The following is a 24,023-nucleotide window of genomic DNA, read 5'->3' on the forward strand; positions in this document are numbered from 1 at the left end:
CGTATTTCATCCATCCGTTTGCGGATGAAATACGGGCATACATTCATCCCTATGGGATAGCGGGTGTCTGCGGAAGAGCATCCGCAGACACCCGCTATTGTCCGCCTCCGCAACTGTCCGATTCTGCAGACGGAGGAAAATCCTATTTTTCTGTCCGTCTGCAGAGCGGATCGGACGAACACGGACAGACGGTCCGTGCTCATCCGATCCCCATAGAGGAGAGCGGAGAGCTGACAGGGCGGTCCCTGCACAGTGTGCGGAGACCGCCCTGTCCGCCGCCGGCTCAGCGGGGACAACGGAGCGATCCCCGCTGAGCGAGCGGATCATCACGGGGCGGATCATTACTGATCCGCCCCGTGTGAAAGAGGCCTTAGAGCCGGTTCACACAGCCGGCGATGCGAGGCGACACGACTCGCCTCGCTCTCGCAAGTCGCCCCCGTTCTGTACAATGGAACCGTTCTGAGAGGAGCGACTCGAGTCGCTCCGACTCAGAAAAAAGGTTCCTGTACTACTTTTGGGCGACCTCGGGGCGACTTGCATTGACTTCTATACAGAAGTCATTTGCAAGTCGCCGCCGAGGCCGCTGCAGGTCGCGGCGAGGCAAGTCGGAGTCGCCTCGCCTCGCCTCGCCTGCAGTGTGAACCGGCCCTTACAGGCTTTTGCTGTATGTTTGTTTTTGTTTTGTTTTTTATGTTTTGTTTTTACAAAACTTGTAGTTGCTTTGCATTTCATGCGTGAAAGCGAACTCTCCACCTGTACTTAGTTTAAGGTAGCGCCTTCCCTTTGCAGGGTTCCATGAAGCCACTCCTGCATGCAGACAATCAGATACCAGAAAGCCTATGGTGGAAATCCACAACCTTGTTCCTTCCTCCTCCAGCAGCTTGACTGATGGTAGCTTTAGTCTTCACTGCGTAAATGACTGCCACCCTTGACAATTTATATGCTCAAGCTTCCCTACCCGTATGTTTGGGGAAGCGGCACAGAGCGCTATGGAGCGAGCACCTGCAATCAGCTTTAATATTAAGTAAAACTGATCTGCAGAATGTTTCCTTCTTCTAACAGTTCAGGGTAGTGGGAAAAAAAAAATCAAGCGTTTGATACTGCTTTAGGCATTCTGAACTTCTTTTATTAGGAAAAAAAGATGAAATTATGGAATTTTGGCTGCCGTGGGAAATAGTCAAATTTTCTTTTGTCAGAAACTGATATATGTGGAAATCTGCAGTGTAATTGTAAGTTTACAAACAAAAGTATTCACAAAATCTTTTCTGTTGCAGCTTTGCCACCTCCTGTGCTGCCTCCGTTTTGTCCTCTCTTTGCCAGCCTCATTAACATTCTCCAATCCGATGTTATGCTCTCTATTATGGGAACTATTCTTCAGTGGGCTGTAGAACCCAATGGATATTCCTGGTCAGAGGCCATGCTACAAAGGGTAAGCTGAGTCAACTTCTTATATGCCCTATGGTAACATTTATGCACCAATTTCAGCTGGTTTATGCTCGGTATTAAACTGAATATTTTATCACCATTAAAAGGTGGTAAAATGAAGTACCGTATATACTCGAGTATAAGCCGAGATTTTCAGCCTCTTTTTTGAGGCTGAAAGTGCCCCCCTCGGCTTATACTCGAGTCATCGCTGTCTGCCCGCTCGATCAGCGTGTCGAGCAGACAGACAGCGGCCATTCTATTCAAAAGCCGCGCCTCCGGCTCCGCCTTCGCCTGTGATAGGCGGAACACTGAATTTCCCAGCAGCCTGTGTTCCGCCTATCACGGACATCGTATCATCCTCGTACTACGGACGAGGATGATACGACGTCTGTGATAGGCGGAACACAGGCTGCTGGGAAATTCAGTGTTCCGCCTATCACAGGCGAAGGCGGCGGCGCAGCTTTTGAACTTTACAATGGCCGCCGACGAAGAGGGCACGGGACGGCACGGCACGGCACGGGACGGGACGGGACGGGGGCAAGGCAAGGCACGACACGGGACGGATGCAAGGAGGCAAGGCACGGCACGGGACGGAGGCAAGGCACGGGACGGAGGCTCGGGACAAAGGTAGGCTGGACACACACACACACACACACACACACACACACACACACACACACACACACACACACACACACACGGATGGAGACACACACAGGGATGGATGGATGGATGGATGGAGACACACACACACAGGGATGGATGGATGGATGGATGGAGACACACACACACAGGGATGGATGGATGGATGGACACACACACACACAGGGATGGATGGATGGATGGACACACACACACACAGGGATGGATGGACGGACACACAGGGATGGACGGACACACAGGGATGGACGGACACACAGGGATGGACGGACACACAGGGATGGACGGACACACACACAGGGATGGACGGACACACACACAGGGATGGACAGGCATGTCTCACCCTCGGCTTATACACGAGTCAATAAGTTTGCCAGTTTTTTTGGGGGTAAATTGGGGGCCTCGGCTTATATTCGGGTCGGCCTATACTCGAGTATATACGGTAGTCATTAATGAGACAGTATGGTATTTTTGTACTTTTATTTATTTATTTTTTATTATGTTTTGTGCTGAAAATGAAAAATTATAATTTTTAAATCATTACTTTTACTGGGTAAACATGACGTGTTGCTCATGACTATCATAAATGCTGCGTGCACACATTATTTCAGTATTGTACAGAGTGTGTCATTTGAACACACGGTGCTGAATGAATTGGAGGAGGCATATTGCTTTGTCCAAAATTGAGCATCTACTGGCAGACAGAAAGCTCTACAAACACGGTGTCATTTTTAAAGTATTGAAAAAAGGCACCTAATCTATCAGTATATCAACTTGTAAGCATTGAAAAAAAATGTTTAAAGTGTCACTAAAGGTAAAACATTTTTTCTTTTTTGGACCAAGTAAGGGAGGGTTATAACCCCTGTCAGTTTTTTTCCATCTGTGTCCCATTGAGGTGATTTCCTTTCAATTCTTGTCCTGTCGAAACAGGAAGTTCCTCCAAAGCTAGGGAATCCATGGTTGTCACAAGAACTAGTGCCCCATTGCAAGATTTCACCTTTATTCCTGTTCTGGTGAGAACTCAAAATATACTTTGCTGGTGGGTGGGGGGGGGGGGGGGGGGTGGTCTGTTAGGAAGCACTACAGCATTGCCCTAAATTGCAAGGCAACAGAGTCTCTTTAAAGCAGTAGTAAACCTCAGTTGAAGATCAAAAACAAATTCCCCTACAAGTCAATGTCATAATGTGTTGGTATGCATCACATACTAGCACATTATGAGAAACTTACCCTAAGTAAGTTTCCCTACTCCCTACTTGCCCCCCCCCCTTTACTTGTGTTCCTCATCACTTCGTACAAAACTGAGGACAAGCTGATCCAGGAATGGTTATGCTTGGGTGGGGATTCCTGCCCTTTTTGGCCAGTGTCTATTTGCCTGAAGGTGGCAGCATAACCCCAGTAGTCATGAATATGTACACCTCATTATTATTATTATACACAATTTTATATAGTGCCAACTTTTTGCGCAGCGCTTTACAATGTAGTGATGTATAAAAGAAATGGCTTTTAATTAGTTTTGTTTATACATTTTTTTCAATGCTTACAAGTTAATGTACTGATTGTCCCTTATTTCAATATTCGTATAAAATAAGAATTGGCTGCATAACCCAAGTAGCCAAGAATTTGAACTCCTTTGTGTCATGTGCGATTTTAGAGGGAAACCAAAAATCCTACATTGTTTCCCCCGTTAAAGACAAAGTTCCACCTTGAGATTTGGATATGTATTGCACATCTTGTTTGAGATGCGGTGATGAAGAATAGTCACTAACCAGGACTTATAGGTATGAAAAATGGTAATCATTTGCAACTTTGCACCTCAAACAAATATTCCTCCAATGTGTGGGTTCATGCACCAGGGAGGTTCAGCCCATACGCCATAAAATCCAAGTATTTTCAGGAGCCTGGGTGGCACAGCAGCCTATCAGTCTATGACTGGATGAAATATGCGGCGGCAGGATGTTGCTTCAAGCGGTACTTGCATTTAGGGCCCTATATGTTCAGAGACATATGCCCCAAAGGCAGAATTCCTGCATTCGGAGCATATGCCTCAAGAGTGCATGTGGCCCTGAATGTGAGTACGTCTCAGAGCAGTGTTCAGCCGTAGCGTATTTCAGCCTTTCATATATTTTGACATGCTGCTGACCGCAGACTGTACGCTGCACCTGTGCCTCCTGAGCATCTGAAAACATATGGATTTTATGCTGTGTGGGGTGTGCTGCCCATGTGTGTCCTGGGTGCCTGAAAACACCAGGAGTTTTACACTATAGGGGCAGAAACACCCCTGAACATGAGCTCCAAATGATTCAGTTGGTGACAGTTACTTTAAGTGACACCCCAGCGCACAAACTCAATGCAACGGGGCGCTCTACAACACTTGCTAACATACTATTGTGGTTACATGATCCTAGGATGTTACCTAATGCCACTCTGCTGATTTCATTCTCCTAAACCATGCTGACAATTGGTTGTTTGTATTGCATGGGTTCACTCTAATCCCTGAGACATGTTATTGGCCTCTTTACAATGCTTATGTAAGTTTATTGATGTGTATCCTGGACCCTTTCTTATCAATTGTTTATTGCCATTTTTATTGTAACATGTTGTATGACTATTGGCACAATAAAACCTTTTTCTGATTTAAACCTACTATAATGCATTGTGGCACGCTGTGGCATATTTGTACAGTTGCTTTTCAGGGTCCCTTATGATGTGTTAGAAATCGTTTAAAAGTAAGGGCTGCCCTATCCACGCATGCTAAGGTGTGACATAACATGCGTTAGTTTGCCTCATCAGACCTACAAGTGTGCATGGGGTCTTCAACTTTCATTTAATTTGTAGTGCACCAGCTCACTGTTCATTCTCTGCATAATTGTTGTTTTTTTTTCTCAACAAAAGTGGTTACGCTTTTAAGCTTTGAAAATGAAAGACCAATATTAGTGGCCATTCATAGTTACTCCAGTTTTGATTATCTTCCCTCCGTGTTTTTTTTTTTTTTTTATGACTTGGCACTATTATTTTACCGGTGACACCAACTTGCCACATTGGCTTCCATTCAACCATAGCAATTCACTGCATACCTATATCATGTGGGTAATAAACACAGACTGGAAATGTTAAAGGAGAGTTCTAAATCAAACTGTTTCAAAGAAGAATATGTTACATAGCGGGTTTAGCCTGAAAAAGGATGTAAAACCCTAAAAACGTTCTGCCTTTGTGTTCTGGACACTTATCCATTACACCAATGAAATTTTTTCAGTGTACCTTCATAAAATGCTATAGTAGAAATATGTCCTTAGTTTCTGACCAGTGATTTGCAATCTACAGTGCACCTAGTGTACATAACCTGACAGTATATAAGCTTTTTGGTGAGTTTTGCCCTGACCCTGACGGACATTCTTCTCATTATGCAATTGTGAAGGTTCTGCATGTGATCGGAATGGCATTACAGGAGGAGAACCAGCATCTACAGATTGTGAGTGAGGACAACATTGTCACCTTTACTTTCTCAGAGAAGATCTCAAGTAAGTTGAAAGACCAAAAATGTATTACTATTTGCATCCATTTCAGAGGTGTTCCTATTTAGGTCTCTTTCACACTTGTGCGACTTGGGACTGCAAAGTTGCATGACAAGTCATACTCCATGGTGTTCAATGAGTACCGTTCATATCTGGCTGACTTCAAAGTAGTCAATGCACTACTTTTATCCAACTTTGATGCAACTTGAGGTCTATAGAGCTCACAATTACACAGGCATTGCTTCAATTTGCGTCAAAACTGCGGCACAGTTGCGTGACTTTCAGGTCGCACAAGTGTGAAAGGGGCCTTAATCCTTTATTCCTTAAGCTGGTCATACAGGATTAAAATTTCTGCCAATTTTTGCTAAAATCAAAGCTTTGAGTGGATCTGTCAATATCACCCAACTCAAACTTCAACTGAAAAATCAATGCAGTTAGGTGGTAGATTGTTGGATTTTCATCTATAATTCGCCCCTGCTTCCCCTAGATGAAAATTCCACCTATCTTCTGTGTCAGGATGTTGCTGAACCTGCAGTACTAATATTTAAAGAGAAACTCTAGGATTGCAAAATCTCAGCATGGGGTTGAGGAAAGTGTAATGATGATCTTTGCACTTTCTGTACCCCCTGATCCCCTGAGAACTCCAGCTGTAAAATTTGGGTCTGAGGCTGCTTCCATTCTGCAACCAACCAGTTGTTTGGGCAATCTCTTAAAGTGGTAGTAAACTCTGTTCTACCACTTATACCTACAGGTGAGCCTATAATAAGGCTTACCTGTAGATACTGTGAATATCTCCTAAACTTGCACTGTTTAGGAGATATTCGTAGTGCATGCAGTCCAGCCGGATTTTCAGAGACCGTGCTGTGAACGACAGTTCTTGCGCCATGAACGGGAGTGATGTCATCATGCCTCCGGCCACTCATGTAACCAGAGGCCACAAACCCGGAAGGAAGACTGGGTGAAGACAGAAGCTCTCTGTGGTGACAGTGCGATGCTTCATTTTAGGGTAAGTCTCTCGCATAGTAGCACATTATGACATTGCCTTGCAAGGGAATTTTTTTATTTTTATCTTCAACTGTGGTTTACTACTGCTTTAAAGAGACCCTGTTGCCTTGCCATTTAGGGAAATGTGGTAGTGCCTCCTAACAATCCACCCCTCCACCAGCAAAGTATATTTGAGGTCTCACCGGAACAGGAATAGAGGAGAAATCTTCCAATGGGGGCACCATGTTTTGGTTTTCACATGATTCCATTGTTTTGGAGGGACTTCCTATTTTGACATGACAGGAATCGAAGGGAAATTTCCCTAATGGAACAAAGATGGCAAAAAACTGACAGGGGATTATAACCTAACCTTACCATATCCATATGGAGAAAAAAGTATCTTGTACAGTACAGGTCACAGGAAAGCAGACCATGGGTTTTATGCCACTATTCTCAGATGGTTGGATACTGGCAAAATCTTTGCTGGGAATGCTACCAATGCACCCTCCTATAACCCTCACCCACTCTGTGGGAATCCAGTTTTGCTAGTGTTCTTAGGTGATGGACATCTTTTGATATGGAGAAGTTTTCTGAACATTTTATTTTTTTTATTTTTTATTTATTGCTCCAATTGACTCTTCTATCCATACCCTACTGTTTATTGCCTTAGGGCCCACTAGCAGTTTCTGAGTCGGTTATCCTCCTGGGAATCGTACTTGGACCCTGCAATAGCAAGGCCGGCCTGTAATGAGTGCTTTGGGCACTGAGTTCTGCATTTAGAGCTCACCTTGGCACGTGGTGCGATGAGTGTAGTTGGCTGCAGGGTGCTTTCACAGGTTTGCAGTTGTGATGTTGTTTTAGTGCACTAGGCAGAGACAGGTGCAGATTCAAGCCCCACTGCAGGCATCTTCATCCCTCCAGGCCATTGTAGATATGTCAGTTAGTGAGACTGTTGCTAACTGGACTAACAGAGAATATGATCCTGCTTTTGAGAATCCTGTTCTTCAGTCCTATTTTGTGTTGATTCCGTAGCGAATGTACGCTGCCAGATCTCTAAGATGACACTGTATGCGTGCAGAATTGTCTGGTTAAAGACTTGGTCTGCTTGCAAAACTGCATCTTTTGCACATGCTTTTCAGTGGAGAATGCCTGTTTGGTAAATCCTTTGATAATTTTATTAAGGAAGTTACTGGGAGGAAGGTACTTGTACCACACAAAAAAAAAAAGAAAGCCCAGCCTAAGCCTATTACTACGACTGCTACTTACCGAATGTGGTCCTTTCTGTCCACCCAGACATCTTTCTCTAAGTCAAAGGCAGATCCATCAATCGTCACATGTCTTGGAACCCAGACCCTTCCAAGCCTACCTAGAGGCCCACCTCACATCAAAGGGCTGTCCTCACTCTCCAGAAATGGGATAGTCAGATACAAGACCCTCTTTCCTCCCCAATAAAGATATTTTCTTCCTTTCAACTTGGTAGGATATTGTCCTTCCCTTTGTCCTGTTCCAAAACATGCCAAGATGGTTTCACTTAACAGCCCTGGATGCTGTCACCTAACCACAGCACTATCTTTAAGAAAGTCCCTTTTTGTCCTCTTTGGAGGTTCCTTCTGAAGGAAGGACTTCTGTACCCTCTTCCACCATTGTTGGATGGCTCAGGCTGCTCATTTCACCAGATCTGTAGGTGTTTTCTTGGGTCTTTCAGAATCGAGCACCAGTTTTGTGGGTTTGCAAGGCTGCTGCTTGTTCTGTTCATGTTTCACTGGGTGGACGTTCAGGCCTCTGCTGATGCAAACTTTCACATCAAGGTGCTTCAAGCTGTCATCTGAGCGTTGGGGGTCTGTTGACCTTTCCTTTTGTAGGCTTGTTTGCTGCTTTTCACTATGTTATTGTTCATTCCCCAGTTAATTGCTTAGGGATGTCCCATTGACTATGACTTCCTACCATGTGCTGTAAAATTAAAATAATGGGAATTTCTACTTGAAAATTCCACATCTTGAAGTATAGTATAGGACACAGGTCCTTTCTTTCTGTCCTCTGTCTCTCTGTATTGCTTACTGCAACATGTCTAATCACCTGAAGGTAGCAGCATTAAATACAAAGTCTATGACTTGTTCTGGTCTGTACTGTACTATAAGGTATGGAATTTACTGGTAAGTCAAAATTCAATTTGTTGCCTTTAATTCTATTTTATGTGGATTATGTTCCCTGTTGGCTGACTTTTGATCAAAATGCGTATAGTAGATAATTTGATTGTAAGCTGCTCTGGATGGGAGGTGGTATGAGTTATTTTGTTCCCTGCTAAGCATTCCATAATATATAATGGCTATATAAATCGGAGTACATTAAAATAGGATGATTTTTATTTTATTTTCATGCTTTCAGGACCTGGTGAAGGCTCCAACACATCCCCCAGCATACTGGCTTTATTGGAGACTCTGCAGAATGCCGCTCACCTGGAGGTCCACAAGGACATGATCCGCTGGATACTAAAGGTGTTTGATTGGTGTTGTTTTGTTATACAGATCTAGAAGGATACTTTCACTTAAAAAAAAAAAAATTTAATGCAGGTAAAAAAAAGTGTATTTTTATTTTTTTTAATTTGAAGCCTGTAAAGCTTTGCACCTGCAATCAGCAGATCGTGGGTGCCAAGCAGGACTCCTGCAGATTTGTCAATGTATCTGTCTGCTCGTATCTCGTACAGACAGCAGATGCACAATGACAGGAAGAGACCATGAACTACCACAGCGCTCAACACTGAGAACTACAAGCCGACAGCTGTCGGTACTTGTATTTTCACATTCATAGATAAATACACAATTTTAGCTGTCAAAGGATTTGTAATCCTATACAGCAAGTGATCACATTTCAACAGCCCTGCCGAACAGTACAGACAGGTGGGTCACCTCACATTTCTGCACTGTAGTTAGTACAGCCTGGCCACTTTCCTGCCCCCAGCATGTGATTGAAAAGTGGAGGAGCAACAACACGCTGAGGAAGTTTAGCTCTTCCCATAGTCCTCTGGTCATTCTACTCCTTTCAGCACTTGTGCATGCAGAACACTTGATTGGCTCCTAGTGCTGCAGGTCCCTATCCTAGTCTGCTGTACAGGCAATTACAATGCTAATACAAAATCAATTTCAAGTACAAGTTGCATTTAAAAATGTATTAAATAGAATATATATATATATATATATATATATATATATATATGTGTGTGTGTGTATATATAATTTTAAATGTTTGTCTGGAGCTAATCTTTAAAATAATGTAATCTAAGGGTTACCATACATGTCTGACCATACAAACTTTGTACAATACCCTTTAGTTTTACCATAACTATGTAACTTGAAGACCTGGAAAGTGTATGTGTGGTGCTCTGGCTCATTGAGGAGGACCATGACTAAGCTCAGGGGGCGGCGGAGTGAAACATTTTGAAGCGTGGCCTGGTTTGAGTCCAGGCTGAGGTTGCCACTCTATTCACCTGTCTAGGACACTTTAGATGTGCGACTTCCCGGAGCCGCCCCTCTTTTCCCTTGTATGTAACTTGAGGACTAACTTAATCTATCCAATTCATTTGTATCCTATCTGGCAGATCCTTGCACTACATACTTGTTGGTAGATCTGAAAGTAATTGTACAATCCAATTGTAATGTATAGTGAGCTAATTGGCAATGCATTATGTGAAAAGGCTGATGCCTAAAGGATTTCTGTATTGCAGATGTTCAGCACTATTAAGAAGATCAGGGAGAGCTCATCGACCACGCCTGTGTTGGAGACAGCAGGAAGTGGGTTAGAGGAGGTAAGTGTGTACAGGCAATGGTATATAATATTTATAAATGGGTCCATCAAAAATGTATTTACTTTGGTATCTGTGTTTGGAAATTTAATACTGTATAGGTAGAATAATGAAACGTAGAAACTCTGACCCCAGCAGTTTTTCACTAATCTCTAGTATACAGACAGCTATAAATGGTATGCATTGGCAGGGTTATACGGTTAAAAAAAAAAAAAGAGCCTAAGAACAGAAATGCAGCCACCGCATTTAAAGTAGAACTACAGGCAAAACTTTTTTTTTTTTTTTTCATTTTGGATAGAGTAAGGGAGGATTACTCCCACTTACCTATTTGCCAAAATTCTTGGTACCGTAGTACCATGCGTTTAAGTGCAGGGCCATCCTTAAAACCTTGGCGGCACCTTTTTTGTGCATGTCTGCCCTAAACTCTGCGCATTTTCTGTTGTGAATGAGCCCTAAAAAAAATATTGAATTTTTAAAGAAATTGTGTTTTTAGTTTCAATATTTCTTAAAAATAAAAATTGAAATAGATTATTATTTATTTATTTTTTTTATGTGCTCATTGTCATAAGACTCAGTATACAGATGTATTTAGTTCTTCATCTACTGTGCAGATGCCTGAAAAATTAGCACTCCAGAATCTCAAGGTTACTCCCTAGTTACAGTGGATAAAACATAAGATATTTTCAAAACTCTATGAAGACTATTATTGGAGGGTACAAAAAAAAAGTTTTAAGCCCTCCTGTACTAATTAATGCAGAGCTTCATGTTCATGCCCATGAGTATTTTCACATTCATTCCGTTCCCCAAGTACCTATGCATAGGAAATAGTAGGGCTAGGTTCACACTTTGTGTATGCAACAACCATAAGCTTATTTCCACATGTTGTCATGTGTAGGGCAGCCCATTAATTGGTTGCCCTACACATGAGCAATTTCACTTGTTAGCAGATGCGCGGGAGTGCCATTAACAATTAGTTTCTGTGTCTGAGAGTGCGTGATTTTTGCATGCGTTCCCAACATGCACAAAGTGTGAACCTAGTCTGACATGGTTTGAATGGGATCTTATGCCGAAATCTGCATGTCTTGTTTTCTGTAGTTCTTCTTTGTGATCGTTTAGGCATTGTGCCTTAATGGCATTTGTAAGAACAGAAGACATTTTTAATGGATATATTACATTTGACATTTGTTAGATTATAATATGTTCTAGGCAGTTCAGTTTTCTGCATGTCCCACAAAAACATGCAATGTTGCTCTTTGCAGAGCACGCGTGATAAAGACAAAGCAGAGCGGAAAAGGAAGGCAGAGATTGCTCGCCTCCGGAAGGAGAAGATCATGGCACAGATGTCCGAAATGCAGAGGCACTTCATTGATGAGAACAGGGAGCTTTTCCAGCAGTCGTTGGATGAACTCAGCGTATCCGCATCCACATCCCACGATCACAGGTGAGATCAGCACCTTCTGATGCCTGTTAGATACTCCTAGTCTGTGAATGAGAGGATTGGGGCTATGCTGGATCTGGGGTTCAGTTGTTATGTGGTAAAAGAAAACAGAAAAAACATCAGACATTTAATTTAAACCTTGCATGGATGGTGTACAGGGGGAAGGGTAATGCACCAATTAGATCATGTAATATGACTTCCCTCACACTCATCCCAACTTTGTTAGGAGGAGGATCCTAATTTAAAACAGTGACCTCATTTGAGGGAAGCCACGCTGCTTCAAGGTGCCCTGTATCATGTTATCCTAATCTACTCACTGAAAGCATTAAATGAAAGCAAGCTTAACTAAGTGCCCCCTCTTTCCTCTGGCGCATGGACATTGATACACCAGAGTTTGTCAATGGCCAGACAAAGATGCCTCATGTAAATGCACTCTGTCAGATAACTAGTGTTTTCCTTCACTTTTCCTGCTTACCCTCCAGATTTTTAATCTAAGGACACATTGACCTTGTTTTACTTTTTTCCTAATCTGCATACATTGTTCTGGAACAAAGACTTGAAGCAATTTAGTAAGTCTCCGCTCACACTCAATCGTGCTTCACTTGAAGCCTCATGATTTCGAAGTCTGTGCGACTTGGAAGGCATCTGTTGAACTTCATGCACAGATGTCTGAGAAAAGTAGTGCAGGAACTACTTTCAAAATTGGCGCGACTCTGATTCGATTGCTTCCATTGCGGACAATAAGGTGTGACTTGTCATGTGATTTGAAACAATCAAATCGCATGAGAAGTCACACCAGGTTGATCAGGTACTTGGCCAGCCAGCAGACTGGCATTCACAAGAAGAAGTCAGAAATGGCACCTCCTGTATTTATGTCATAAGTTTACTAAAAACATTTCTGGAAACATTAGTAAAGGAGTTACATAACTATTAGGCGGATCCGTCTCCGCTCACTGTGCTGAGATGGATCTGTGAGTCTAGCTTCCCTCTATGGGGAGATTGGATGAAAATGGACCGCCTGTCCATTTTCACCCGATCGACCAGACAGATGGAAAATAGGGGGAACCACCTGTCTGGATTTATTGGATTGGATAGCGGCGGATGTCAGCGGACATGTCACCGCTAACATCCGTCGCTCCATAGAGGGGAATGGAGGGTCTGATCAGGTCCGCCTGAAAAACAGACAGGCCCACCTGATCAGACAGCCCCGTGTGAAAGGGGCCTTAACCACTTGCCGACCGCCGCACGACGATGTACGTCGACAGAATGGCACGGGCAGGCATATGGGCGTACCTGTACGTCCCTGCCTTCCCGCGGGTGGGGGGCCCGATCGGGCCCCCCCCCCCGGTGCCTGCGGCGGTCGGTATTCGTTCGGGAGCGATCCGGGATGAGGGGGCGGCCATTCATTCATGGCCACCCCCTCGCGATCGCTCCCGACGAATGAAAATGCTCTGTGACATCACTTCCTCTCCTGTAATGTAAACACAGGAGAGGAAGTGATGTAATCTCTCCTCCGTGTCGGTATTTTTCGTTCCGACACCGAGGAGAGAGGATCGGTGAGTTGCACCAACACGACACTACACAGTAGAACATGCCAGGCACACTCACACCCCCCCGATCACCCCCCCAATTACCCCTGCCCCCCAGTCACACCATGGGTGTTCACACCATGCGATCCGAGTTTGCAGATCGCACTGCGATATGCGAACTGATCTGGGGGTGTCATTAACATTTCACTGACACTCCCAGCAGTTCGCATAGGGCAGTGTGAACTGCCGCCGCGGATTCGTGGCGTTCCCGCATTGCTCCAGTGTGAACCCAGCCTAATAAGCGATCGTTTTTCTGATCGCTGTATTAGTGTCACAGGTGACGCTAGTTAGGCAGGTAGGTATTTAGGTTCGCCGCAGCATTTTATAGCGCCAGGGACCCCCATATACTACCGCATAAAGCCCCCTGATTGCCCCCTAGTTAACCCTTTCACCAGTGATCACCATATAACTGTTACAGGTGACGCTGGTTGGTTAGTTATTTTTTTATAGTTTCAGGGCACCCGCCATTTATTACCTAGTCTCACTAGTGTACCCCTAAATTTAGGGGTGTCTACTTTCCAAAATGGGGTCATTGGGGGGGGGGGGTTTGTGCCATCTTGGCATTTTATGGCCTTCAAAACTGTAACGCCCTTAGAAAGCCTGAAGGCGGTGCTTGGTTTTCGGGGCCCCGTACACGGCTAGGCTCCCAAAAAGTCCCACATATGTGGTATCCCCGTACTCAGGAGAAGCAGCAGAATTTATTTTGGGGTGTCATTTCACATATGCCCATGGCATGCGTGAGCAATATATCATTTAGTGACAACTTTGTGAAAAAAAAAAAAAAATAAAATAAAAAGTTTGTAATTTTCCCGCAACTTGTGGCAAAATATAAAATATTCCATGGACTCAACATGCCTCTCAGCAAATAGCTTGGGGTGTCTACTTTCTAAAATGGGGTCATTTGTGGGGGTTTTGTGCCATCTTGGCATTTTATGGCCTTCAAAACTGTAATAGGTAGTGAGGAGTGAAGTCAAATATTTACGCCCTTAGAAAACCTGAAGGCGGTTCTTGGCTTTCGGGGCCCCGTACGCGGCTAGGCTCCCAAAAAATCCCACACATGTGGTATCCCCGTACTCAGGAGAAGCAGCAGAATTTATTTTGGGGTGTCATTTCACATATGCCCATAGCATGTGTGAGCAATATATCATTTAGTGACAACTTTGTGTAAAAAAAAAAAAAAAAAAATTATTATTCAATCGCTTGAGGCAAAAAAATAAAATATTCAATGGGCTCAACATGCCACTTATCAATTTCTTTAGGGGGTCTACTTTCCAAAATGGGGTCATTTGGGGGGGTTTGTACTGCCCTGCCATTTTAGCACCTCAAGAACTGAGATAGGCAGTCGTAAACTAAAAGCTGCGTAAATTCCAGAAAACTTACCTTAGTTTGTAGATGTGACAACTTTTGCGCAAACCAATAAATATACAGTTATTGACTTTTTTTTTACCAAAGACATGTGGCTGAATACATTTTGGCCTAAATGTATGACTAAAATTGAGTTTATTGGATTTTTCTAATAACAAAAAGTAGAAAATATCATTTTTTTTCAAAATTTGCGGTCTTTTTACGTTTATATCGCAAAAAATAAAAATCGCAGAGGCAATCAAATACCATCAAAAGAAAGCTCTATTTGTGGTAAGAAAAGGACGCAAATTTTGTTTGGGTACAACATTGCATGACCGCGCAATTACCAGTTAAAGCAGCGCAGTGCCAAATTGTAAAAAGACCTCTGGTCATTGACCAGCAAAATGGTCCGGTCTGAAAGTGGTTAAGGTGTTATTAATGTCTTGTTTGTTTTTGTTTAAAAATAACAAACATGTTATACTTACCTGCTCTGTGCAGTGGTTTTGCACAGAATAGCTTGGGTTCTCCTCTTCTCAGGTCTTCTGCTGGCGTTCCTGGCCCCTCCCTTCTGCTGAGTGCCCCCACAGCAAGCAGATTGCTATGGGGGCACTCAAGCCAAGCTGCAAGCTGTGTGTGTCTGTTCAAACATGGAGCCCCAGCTCGGTCCCGCCCCCTCTCTCTTCTCATTGGCTCACTAACTTTGAATGCCAATGGCACCCACTGCTGTCTCAGCCACTGGGGAGGGATAGTTCCCAGACAGTCGAGGCTCTCGTGCAACATCGCTGGATCGAGATGGGGCTCAGGTAAGAGTAAAAAAAAATACTTCTGCCTTTAGAACCACTTTAACTGACTCATGGCCACAAATCTGATTCCAATTAGAAAAATAAATTAAAAATTGATTCCTTTTTATTACTTGGTATTTCAACAGTTGATTTCACACCTTGCTAAGCTATAGTCCTAAAAAAAAGAATGATGCGCTTTTTTTATATATATATATATATATATATATATATATATATATATATATATATATATATATATATATATATATATATATATATATATATATATATATATATATTTATAGTTTAAAAGTATATATACTTGATTCAAAGGTTTGTTCATGTATGTACATTTGTTTTGCAAACAACTTTAAATAAATAAAGAATTCCCAGAGCACTGTAAAGCAATTGTAAATGGAGGTAAAGATGTGAAAAGGGAGCCCTAATGCTCAATCTGCTGATTGGATACAAGCCTGCATAATCTACATTTTGTAGTATTTCATATTTACCTGAATACAATTTTTTTTTTTTTTAATCTTGAACTTCACAGAAAATATATACAAAACCACTAATTGTTCCCTTTAATGTTTTATCTTCTCAGCGGTCCTGCGATTTTGGACACCAAACTTGTTGCTCTTGGCCCTCATCAGACCCGCTTCACAGAACAGAGCCAGCTGGTGACCTGCATTCTATGCCAGGAGGAGCAGGCATTCAGTGTGGATAACAAAGCCATGGTTCTTGCTGCCTTCATTCAAAGATCAACAGTCTTCTCAAAGAACAGGGCAAAGATTATTCAAGATCCAGGTGAGCAGCTTTGTTTGAATTGTGTGCTGCCAGTATCTAATATATTTCTGGAATAGAACTTTTACTTTGCAGAATTAGCCTTTCCCTTGAATACGGAGCAAACAGGGATAGGTCTGCTCCCCTCCAGGTCTAAGCTACTCAGGGAGCGAAGACTTTGGTTTCTTGGATACTATATGCCATTGGCCTGTTTTCTAATGAAGATTGGCCTGCGCAAACCCGATTTGGAGCTTGCTACCTGTTGAGCTAACAATTGAGGATTTTACCTGCATTGGCTCCTGCTGCAGGATTGGATAACCAGCAATGGGATACACCGCTGTTCAAGTAACTTTGGTAGCTTGATTTTGAAGTACCAGACTTTGGTCTGATCCTTCCTCCTGCCTAAAGGCCTGCTATATCCCCCATCAGTTCTCTGTACTTGACCCCTTTATATTGTTACCATAATAATTAAGATTTCTCATTATTCTGAGTCACGCCATCTCTTGAAAGTATGCATTCATTAATCTTAACTATCTTCTATCACACTTGGATTTTTGGACATCAATTTTAGCATACCAAAGGCATATGACCAACTAGGATGCACAGTACCCAGTAACGGAGCCAACGACGCACAGTACCCTTTTCCAGTGCGGACCGCGGCCACCCCGGAGCTGTGTGAACCGGCTCCATCGAGAGCTGGTCACACTCTCCTGTCATGCGAATTGGATGTGAAGAAACCCTCATCCAATTCGCATCAGTGTGATCCCAGCCTTAAGGTACTAGTGAAGGCACAACTGGAAAGACTAGTTCTCTTGAGAGGGAGGAGACAATCTTAATACATACTTTTGCCCATATCTCATAATAATCGCATATAAATATAATAATAGTAAACATTACCTACAAATACCAATTGTTTTCTCAAATGGCTTTCATGGATAGAATTTCATTGCCGAGTCAGTCTCACAGATTTTTGTATGTGGTTGGCTTTGAGAAAAATCTCTGTTATATTGTCAGTATTATCAGAATGACAGTTTTAGGTTTGCTTTGATATTTTCTTTATAGTATTCGCGTTAGTTTTTTTTTTTTTTTTAATGCTGGGTTTAGGATTATATTTATATTAAGGTGACCCTATTATTAGGGCCAACTAACCAAAGTAATACAGTTGGTATAAAGAAAGCACCAATTTGCACATCATCTAACCTTCACGGAGCTACTCATTACCCCGATCCATGACTTTCTGAAAGTCAGCATTTAGGCATTAGTCACTGGGGGCAAAGGATGGTGGGCACTGAAACAAATGACATTGCCTAATAAAATATATTTATCATTCTGGCATTGTAGACTCCACTCGTGTATGGTACTGATGTACAATTTTATTTGGAGTAAGTTTGTTTCATTTGCTGTCTTTGTAGAAAACTACGATCCTCTAATCATGCATCCAGACTTGGCATGTGGAACACACACAGGAAGTTGTGGGCATATTATGCACGCACACTGCTGGCAGAGGTAATTTTTTTCATTATTTTTTATGACCATACTAAATTTTCTGTAAATGTGATGAATAAAAGCAACCAAATAAGTGTATATTTATATAACCCTCCAGGGTAGAAACCTACTGAATAGGATCAGCTTCATAGCTCCAAAATTAAAGGCTAAGTTCACCATTGGAACATATTTAATGTTCAACTTGTATTTAGGGTGGAGCATGTAACATGTTTCAGCTCTTGCCTCCACCCCATCCCTTTGACAACAGGATCTTCTCAATTTCTATCAGAATTTAAAAACTGCAGCTCACATGGCCGCGTCATTTGTTCAGAGTTCTGGGAATGAACTACAAGTACCCCGACGGCTTGCAGTTTTCAATGAACTGAGAGGGTGCTGGTGAATGCTCTCATAGTGCATTGATTCTTCCTGTAATTCATTAACTGCCTGCCCATATCGGAGGTAAGGGCAGACCCTGTAATGAGAGTCAGCAGGATCCTGGTATTGCAGATGCAATGCTTTACAGGCTCCAGTCAAAAAGTATAAAAAAATTCACTTTTATTTTTTTTTTACCTTTAAACAGATGTGCATTTATTTTATTTTTTTTAATAAGAAGTGAACTTATCCTGTAACATGCAGCACAGGAGTCACGAAAAAAGGCAGCATCCATCTGAGCCTTTTGGTGTTTGGTTTAACATACAGAACGAATGATTGCCTGTGGTTACTTTAAGGTAGTTAATCAGAGTTGGATGATGCAGCTGATCATGTAGCAGTTCTTCATTTATGCTGCACTAAAGTGTTATATAACTTATATAAATTCGGATTTAAAAACAGTTGGGGGCTTGAAAATGTAGGCCTTTTTCACACCTATGCATTTTTTAGTGCATTTTCAGTTTTGCAGAAACACACTACAGTCCATTTAACATGGTTTCCTATAGATGTAGTTCACATCTGTGCATTTTATGGAAACGGCCAGGGACTTTTTTCAGATTTTTGGTTCCATAGACTTCAATAGATGAAAAGCATGTATTGAAAAACGCAACATGCCCCTGCAATATGCAAACTGCAACCTGCATAGGTGTGACTCAGGCTTTATGTCAGATTTTTTGTTTTCATTATTAAAGAGGAAGTAAAGCCTGGAAAAAAAATACACCCTGCAAGGCAAAGTCATAATGAGCTAGTATCCATAGCATACTGGCTCATTATGAATAACTTACCTAAGTTCAAAGCCCCTGAAGCGACCCTCGTCCACGTCATCCATCACTGCCATGATACCTGGAGTGACTTCTGGGTATCGCGGCTCCGACGTTCGCCTTCACTTGCGTGCTCAGTGCGTGCCGTAGACATCGGTGCCCAGTTTTTGTAAAATATCTCCTTAACCGTGTAGGTTAAGGAGATCTTCCTTGCACCTACAGGTAAGCCTTAATCTAGGCTTACCTGTAGGTTAAAGTGGTCCCAGAGGGTTTACAACCACTTTAATGATTAGATAAACTGGTAAAGACAACCCAGTTTCCCCATTACTGCCTTGTAAATCACCCAGTATGAAGTGATGATCGCTGCCTTTACTACTAAAATTGTAAAGAAATTAAAATTCCAGTGTGTCGTCTATATACCATATTTTGTAGATGCTGTTTTGCACAAACCAATCAATACACGCTTATTTGGTGTTTGTTTACCAAAGACAAGTAGCAGAATACATGCTACATTGATGAAGAAATTATTTTTATTGGGTATGTTTTATAGTAAAATATATATATTTTCCAAAATTGGGGGTCTTTCTTTTGTTTATAGTACAAAATATAAAAAAACGCAGAGGTAAATAAAGACCATCAAAAGGCAGCTTTATATGTGGGGGGTAAAAAAAAGGACTTAAGTTTCATTTGGGTACAGTGTTGCATGACCGCACAATTTTCAGTTAAAGTAACGCAGTGCCATATCTCAAAAAAATGGCCTGGTCGTGAAGGAAGGTAAATCTTCTGGAGGACAAGTGGTTAAAGCTGAAATTCAGACTAAACATATTGCCTAAATACATGAACCATGTGTATGTCTTAGTGTTGCTGTACTTTGCAGGAGTTTCCTGTAATAAAGACGTGTCAGCGCTGCTCTCTCTCCTTGTGCAGGGTGATTGGTCTTGTCTCCGCTCCCTCTTGTAATTTCCTGCACACAACCTGTAGTGGGTGGGACTCCCTTTTACAGTTTTTTGTTTTCTGCGCAGCTTATGTGTAGCACAGTGATGTCATTGTTACTTTTAATATCGGGGTTTTCAATGGGATTTGGTGCACACAAAGTGGATTTATATCTCTTGTGGCTATTTTGGATACTATTTAAAGTGTAAGTCCACCTTTACAGGAAATCTGTAAGATGAACTTACACTGGACCCCATCCCCACTGGTCCCGCTAACCTAGAGTACAGCGATTTCACCTTCTGATAGATCTCATTGCCACTGTACCGATCCGGGGATTTTAAATCCCTGCAGCTTTCTCTCCTCTTCACTAGCGGTGACAGGACGGGCTATGCCCATGTGGCGGCACCAACCAATTAGAATTCTCATAAACGTACCTCCTGATGTACATTTTGGACATCAAGCTGCAGATAATCTCTAAGCCCCAGACCAGTGAGGTGGTCACCGTACTCCTGGTCAGCAGGACTAGGGGGGTGAGGAGTTTTTTTCACCTTAATGCATCCTAATGCACCCCCCCCCCCCCCCCCCACCCATTTACTCACCTGAGCCAGTTTGTTTCCTCGGCAGAGACGCGCTCTACCTCTCTGCCCGGGGGTTCTCGACTCTTGATTGGATAGATTGATAGCAGCGAAGCCATTGGCTTCCGCTGCTGTCAATCAAATCCAATGATGCAGGCACCCGGGGCTGAGTCCAGCATTCTGTGTCTATGCACACAAATGCTGGACTCGGGAGGGCGCCCGCAAGGTAACCCCCCCGGGAGAGTGCTTCTCCCAGGGGGTTTACCAATGTGAGGAGGAGCTGCGAGCACTGTCAGGGGACCTCAGAAGACGATAAGTATGATACGTTTGTTATTTAAAAAACAAAAAAAAAACAAAGGTTTACAATCACTTTAAGGGTTTTTGTGCCCTGAAGTGTAGCCTTAAAGACCATTCTAGTCAGGGTGATCAGATGTGCTTTAGGCAACAGTAGATTGACACACATAAAAGGGTCAGTTTCTGACGAAACATCACAGCAGAATTTCTTTTCGTTGGAGCAGCGTTCAGTAAGGAAGGCAGCGCTGGTGTTTATATGAAATTTTATTTAAGCAATATGTAGTCTCTTTATTGGGGTGAGTTTCTCTGCTGACCGACAGCGAGGCCACAGGGGAAGGAGGCTGAGGAATCTGAAGATAGTTTTAAAGTGGTTGTAAACCCTTACAAACCACGTTGACCTTGATTAAAGCGGGAGTCCGCCATTTTTTTTTCTGTTTTTTTTTTAAAAGCCAGCAGCTACAAAATAATGACACTTACCCGCCCAGCACGCCCGCGATGTCGGCACCCGAAGCCGATCTCTCGATCGTCTCTCAGGTGCTGCCGCCGCCATCTTGGCTATGGGAATCAGGAAGTGGAGCCTTGCGGCTTCATTTCCCGGTTCCCTACTGCACATGCGCGAGTCGCTCTGCGCAATAAGGATGGTCCCGCTGTCTCTGGGATCCGTGTGTTTCCCAGCAGGCAGCGGGGGACCTTCGGAAAGGGGCGTAGATATCTGCGGAAAGGGGCGTATATTCTGCAGATATCTATGCCGGAAGTGGGTGCAGATACCTGTACTGTACAGGTACCTGCACCCCCCTCCCCCCTGAAAGGTGCCAATTGTGGCACTGGGGGGGGTTCCAATGAGCGGAAGCTCCACTTTAGGGTGGGGCTCCGCTTTAAGGCTTACCTGTAGGTCCAAGAAATATCTCCTAAACCTACACGGTTTAGGAGATATTTACCTGAAGACAGCGGAGCGCAGGCGCACTGGGTAAGCCACAGATCGCGGCGACATGCCGCGAGTGTCGGCTCCTGTGCCCGGGAGTGACATCATCGCTGCTTCGACGAATCACAGCGCCGGAGCAGCGAGACCCACCAAGAAGATGGACGCTCGGAACTACAGGGGACAGCGGTGACTTTGCTTGCTCCTGCGGTGACTTTGCTTGCTCCTGCGGTGACTTTGCTTGCTCCTGCGGTGACTTTGCTTGCTCCTGCGGTGACTTTGCTTGCTCCTGCGGTGACTTTGCTTGCTCCTGCGGTGACTTTGCTTGCTCCTGCGGTGACTTTGCTTGCTCCTGCGGTGACTTCGCTTGCTCCTGCGGTGACTTCGCTGGTTCCTGTGTCAGTAACCCCATCAGGGTTTACTTCCTCTTTAAGGTTGAATATATTTTTATTGACAAAAAATTTAAAAAAATAAATTTACAAAAATGGTCAACTCAACATAAGCGAGATCAAATACACATGAGAAGCATTTACAGAACGGTCAGTAAATTAATTCTCAAAAGGGGACAAGGGCCATTGGGAGATACTTTTCATAAAACGGAACATGACACAATTATAGATGTTCAGAAGACAGCTGTAGAATTGCTAGAGGTAATCGCAAAGCGACAAGCAGGAGCAATGTCCTCAGTAGGAACCTTGGTGCATTTATACAGTACAATAATAATTGACCCAGTCATAAAAGGGCCAGTGCATTCCATTACTCGTGAAGAGTCTGACCGACTTTGAGAGCAGCGGGAGCCAATGACGCTGCGCTGCTGTCTCAGCCAATAAGGAAGGGAGTCCCGGGCAGCTGAGACACTCCTACAACATCACTGGATCTAGACGGGGCTCAGATAGGTATTAGGGGGGCTGAGAGGGGTTGCTGCACACAGAAGGCTTATTATCTTAATGCATGGAATGCTTTAAGATAAAAAACCTTCTGTTTTTACAACCACTTTAAGTTTGTTGCCCAATTTCTCAGAGGAGGAATAATGCATCCATATGTACCAAAAGGTGCTGAATTTTGCCCACCAACTCTCTGGTTTGCATCTCCTCCATAAGCCTGAAGATAGTTTTAGAACTGACTCATGTGACTGTTCATCTTTGTTATCAGTCAGTGGTAAGTATAGCATTATAGGATACATGACCTTTCTACTGCAGAATAGACACTTGGATAATGGTTTCCTCTAGACATGTAACCTCTAATAGGAAAAAGATGAGCCATATTTTGATTACCATAGAAGACAGATTAGAATAGCACTGGAAGAATTCTACTTGACCTATAATATACATTTATTTGCAGGTATTTTGATGCTGTACAGATGAAGGAGCAACGCAGACAGCAAAGATTGCGGGTTCACACAAGTTACGATGTGGAGAATGGAGAGTTCCTATGTCCGTTGTGTGAATGTTTAAGCAACACAGTTATCCCGATGCTTCCACCACCCAGGAGCTTGTATCACAGGTGAGATTTTTAGCAGGCTGCGTCAGGCCAAATGTTGAGGCTTAAAGTGGATGTAAACCCGTTTGATGAAATTTGAGCTGGGCACATATATCTGCAGTCTATCCCTTGTCTCTCTTCAAGAGCCTTGTAGCTTTCTCCTGCTCGGCATCTCTGTTATCAGCCTGATAACTTCTGACAAGTTCTCTGAGATGGCAGCCTGAAGTGTGTGTGTGTGGGGGGAGGTTGCTATAAATAGATTAGCAGACAGCTTGCCCTCTCACAGGAGAGCTCTGCACATTCCTTCCTTCCTTTACCAATGTGGAGTGGGGTGTGTGACTTTCCTCCAATCAACTGTCTTGGCCGTATGCCAGTAATCCACTCCCAGTGCTGACCAAGAGAGAATCTGTAACACTAAGAGCACTTTCTAAAGGATATATAAAGATGAAGACAGCAGATATACATTAAAAGCTTATGTAGGGAGATTTGTTTAATCTCTGTGTATCATGAACCATGTCCTGTGGTCTGATGAGACCAAGATAAACTTATTTGGTTCACATGGTGTCAAGCGTGTGTGGCGGCGACCAGATGAGGAGTACAAAGACAAGTGTGTCTTGCTTACAGTCAAGCATGGTGGTGGGAGTGTCATGGTCTGGGGCTGCATGAGTGCTGCTGGGACTGAGGAACTACAGTTCATTGAGGGAACCATGAATGCCAACATGTACTGTGACATACTGAAGCAGAGCAGGATCTCCTCCCTTCAGAGACTGGGCCACAGGGCAGTATTCCAATATGTTAATGACCCCAAACACACCTCCAAGACAACCACTGCCTT

The 24,023-nt window shown here is 43.3% G+C and overlaps 1 protein-coding gene across 2 annotated transcripts in view; it reads left to right on the forward strand.

Moving 5' to 3' along the window:
* UBR2 (ubiquitin protein ligase E3 component n-recognin 2) overlaps positions 1-24,023 on the forward strand; it is a 128,144-nt gene that overhangs the window by 75,305 nt on the left and 28,816 nt on the right. For both annotated transcript variants that reach the window (XM_077485711.1, XM_077485710.1), the window contains exons 25-32: positions 1,275-1,429; positions 5,501-5,603; positions 8,967-9,076; positions 10,303-10,383; positions 11,640-11,821; positions 16,135-16,337; positions 17,726-17,819; positions 23,051-23,212. In XM_077485711.1, coding sequence (XP_077341837.1) covers positions 1,275-1,429; positions 5,501-5,603; positions 8,967-9,076; positions 10,303-10,383; positions 11,640-11,821; positions 16,135-16,337; positions 17,726-17,819; positions 23,051-23,212 — 1,090 coding nt within the window. The remainder of the gene's footprint in view (positions 1-1,274; positions 1,430-5,500; positions 5,604-8,966; positions 9,077-10,302; positions 10,384-11,639; positions 11,822-16,134; positions 16,338-17,725; positions 17,820-23,050; positions 23,213-24,023) is intronic.

This window comes from Lithobates pipiens, unplaced genomic scaffold (assembly GCF_037356315.1).
Source record: "Lithobates pipiens isolate NorthernLeopardFrog02 unplaced genomic scaffold, aLitPip1_a1.2 Scaffold_18, whole genome shotgun sequence".
NCBI classification, from domain to species: Eukaryota; Metazoa; Chordata; class Amphibia; order Anura; family Ranidae; genus Lithobates; species Lithobates pipiens.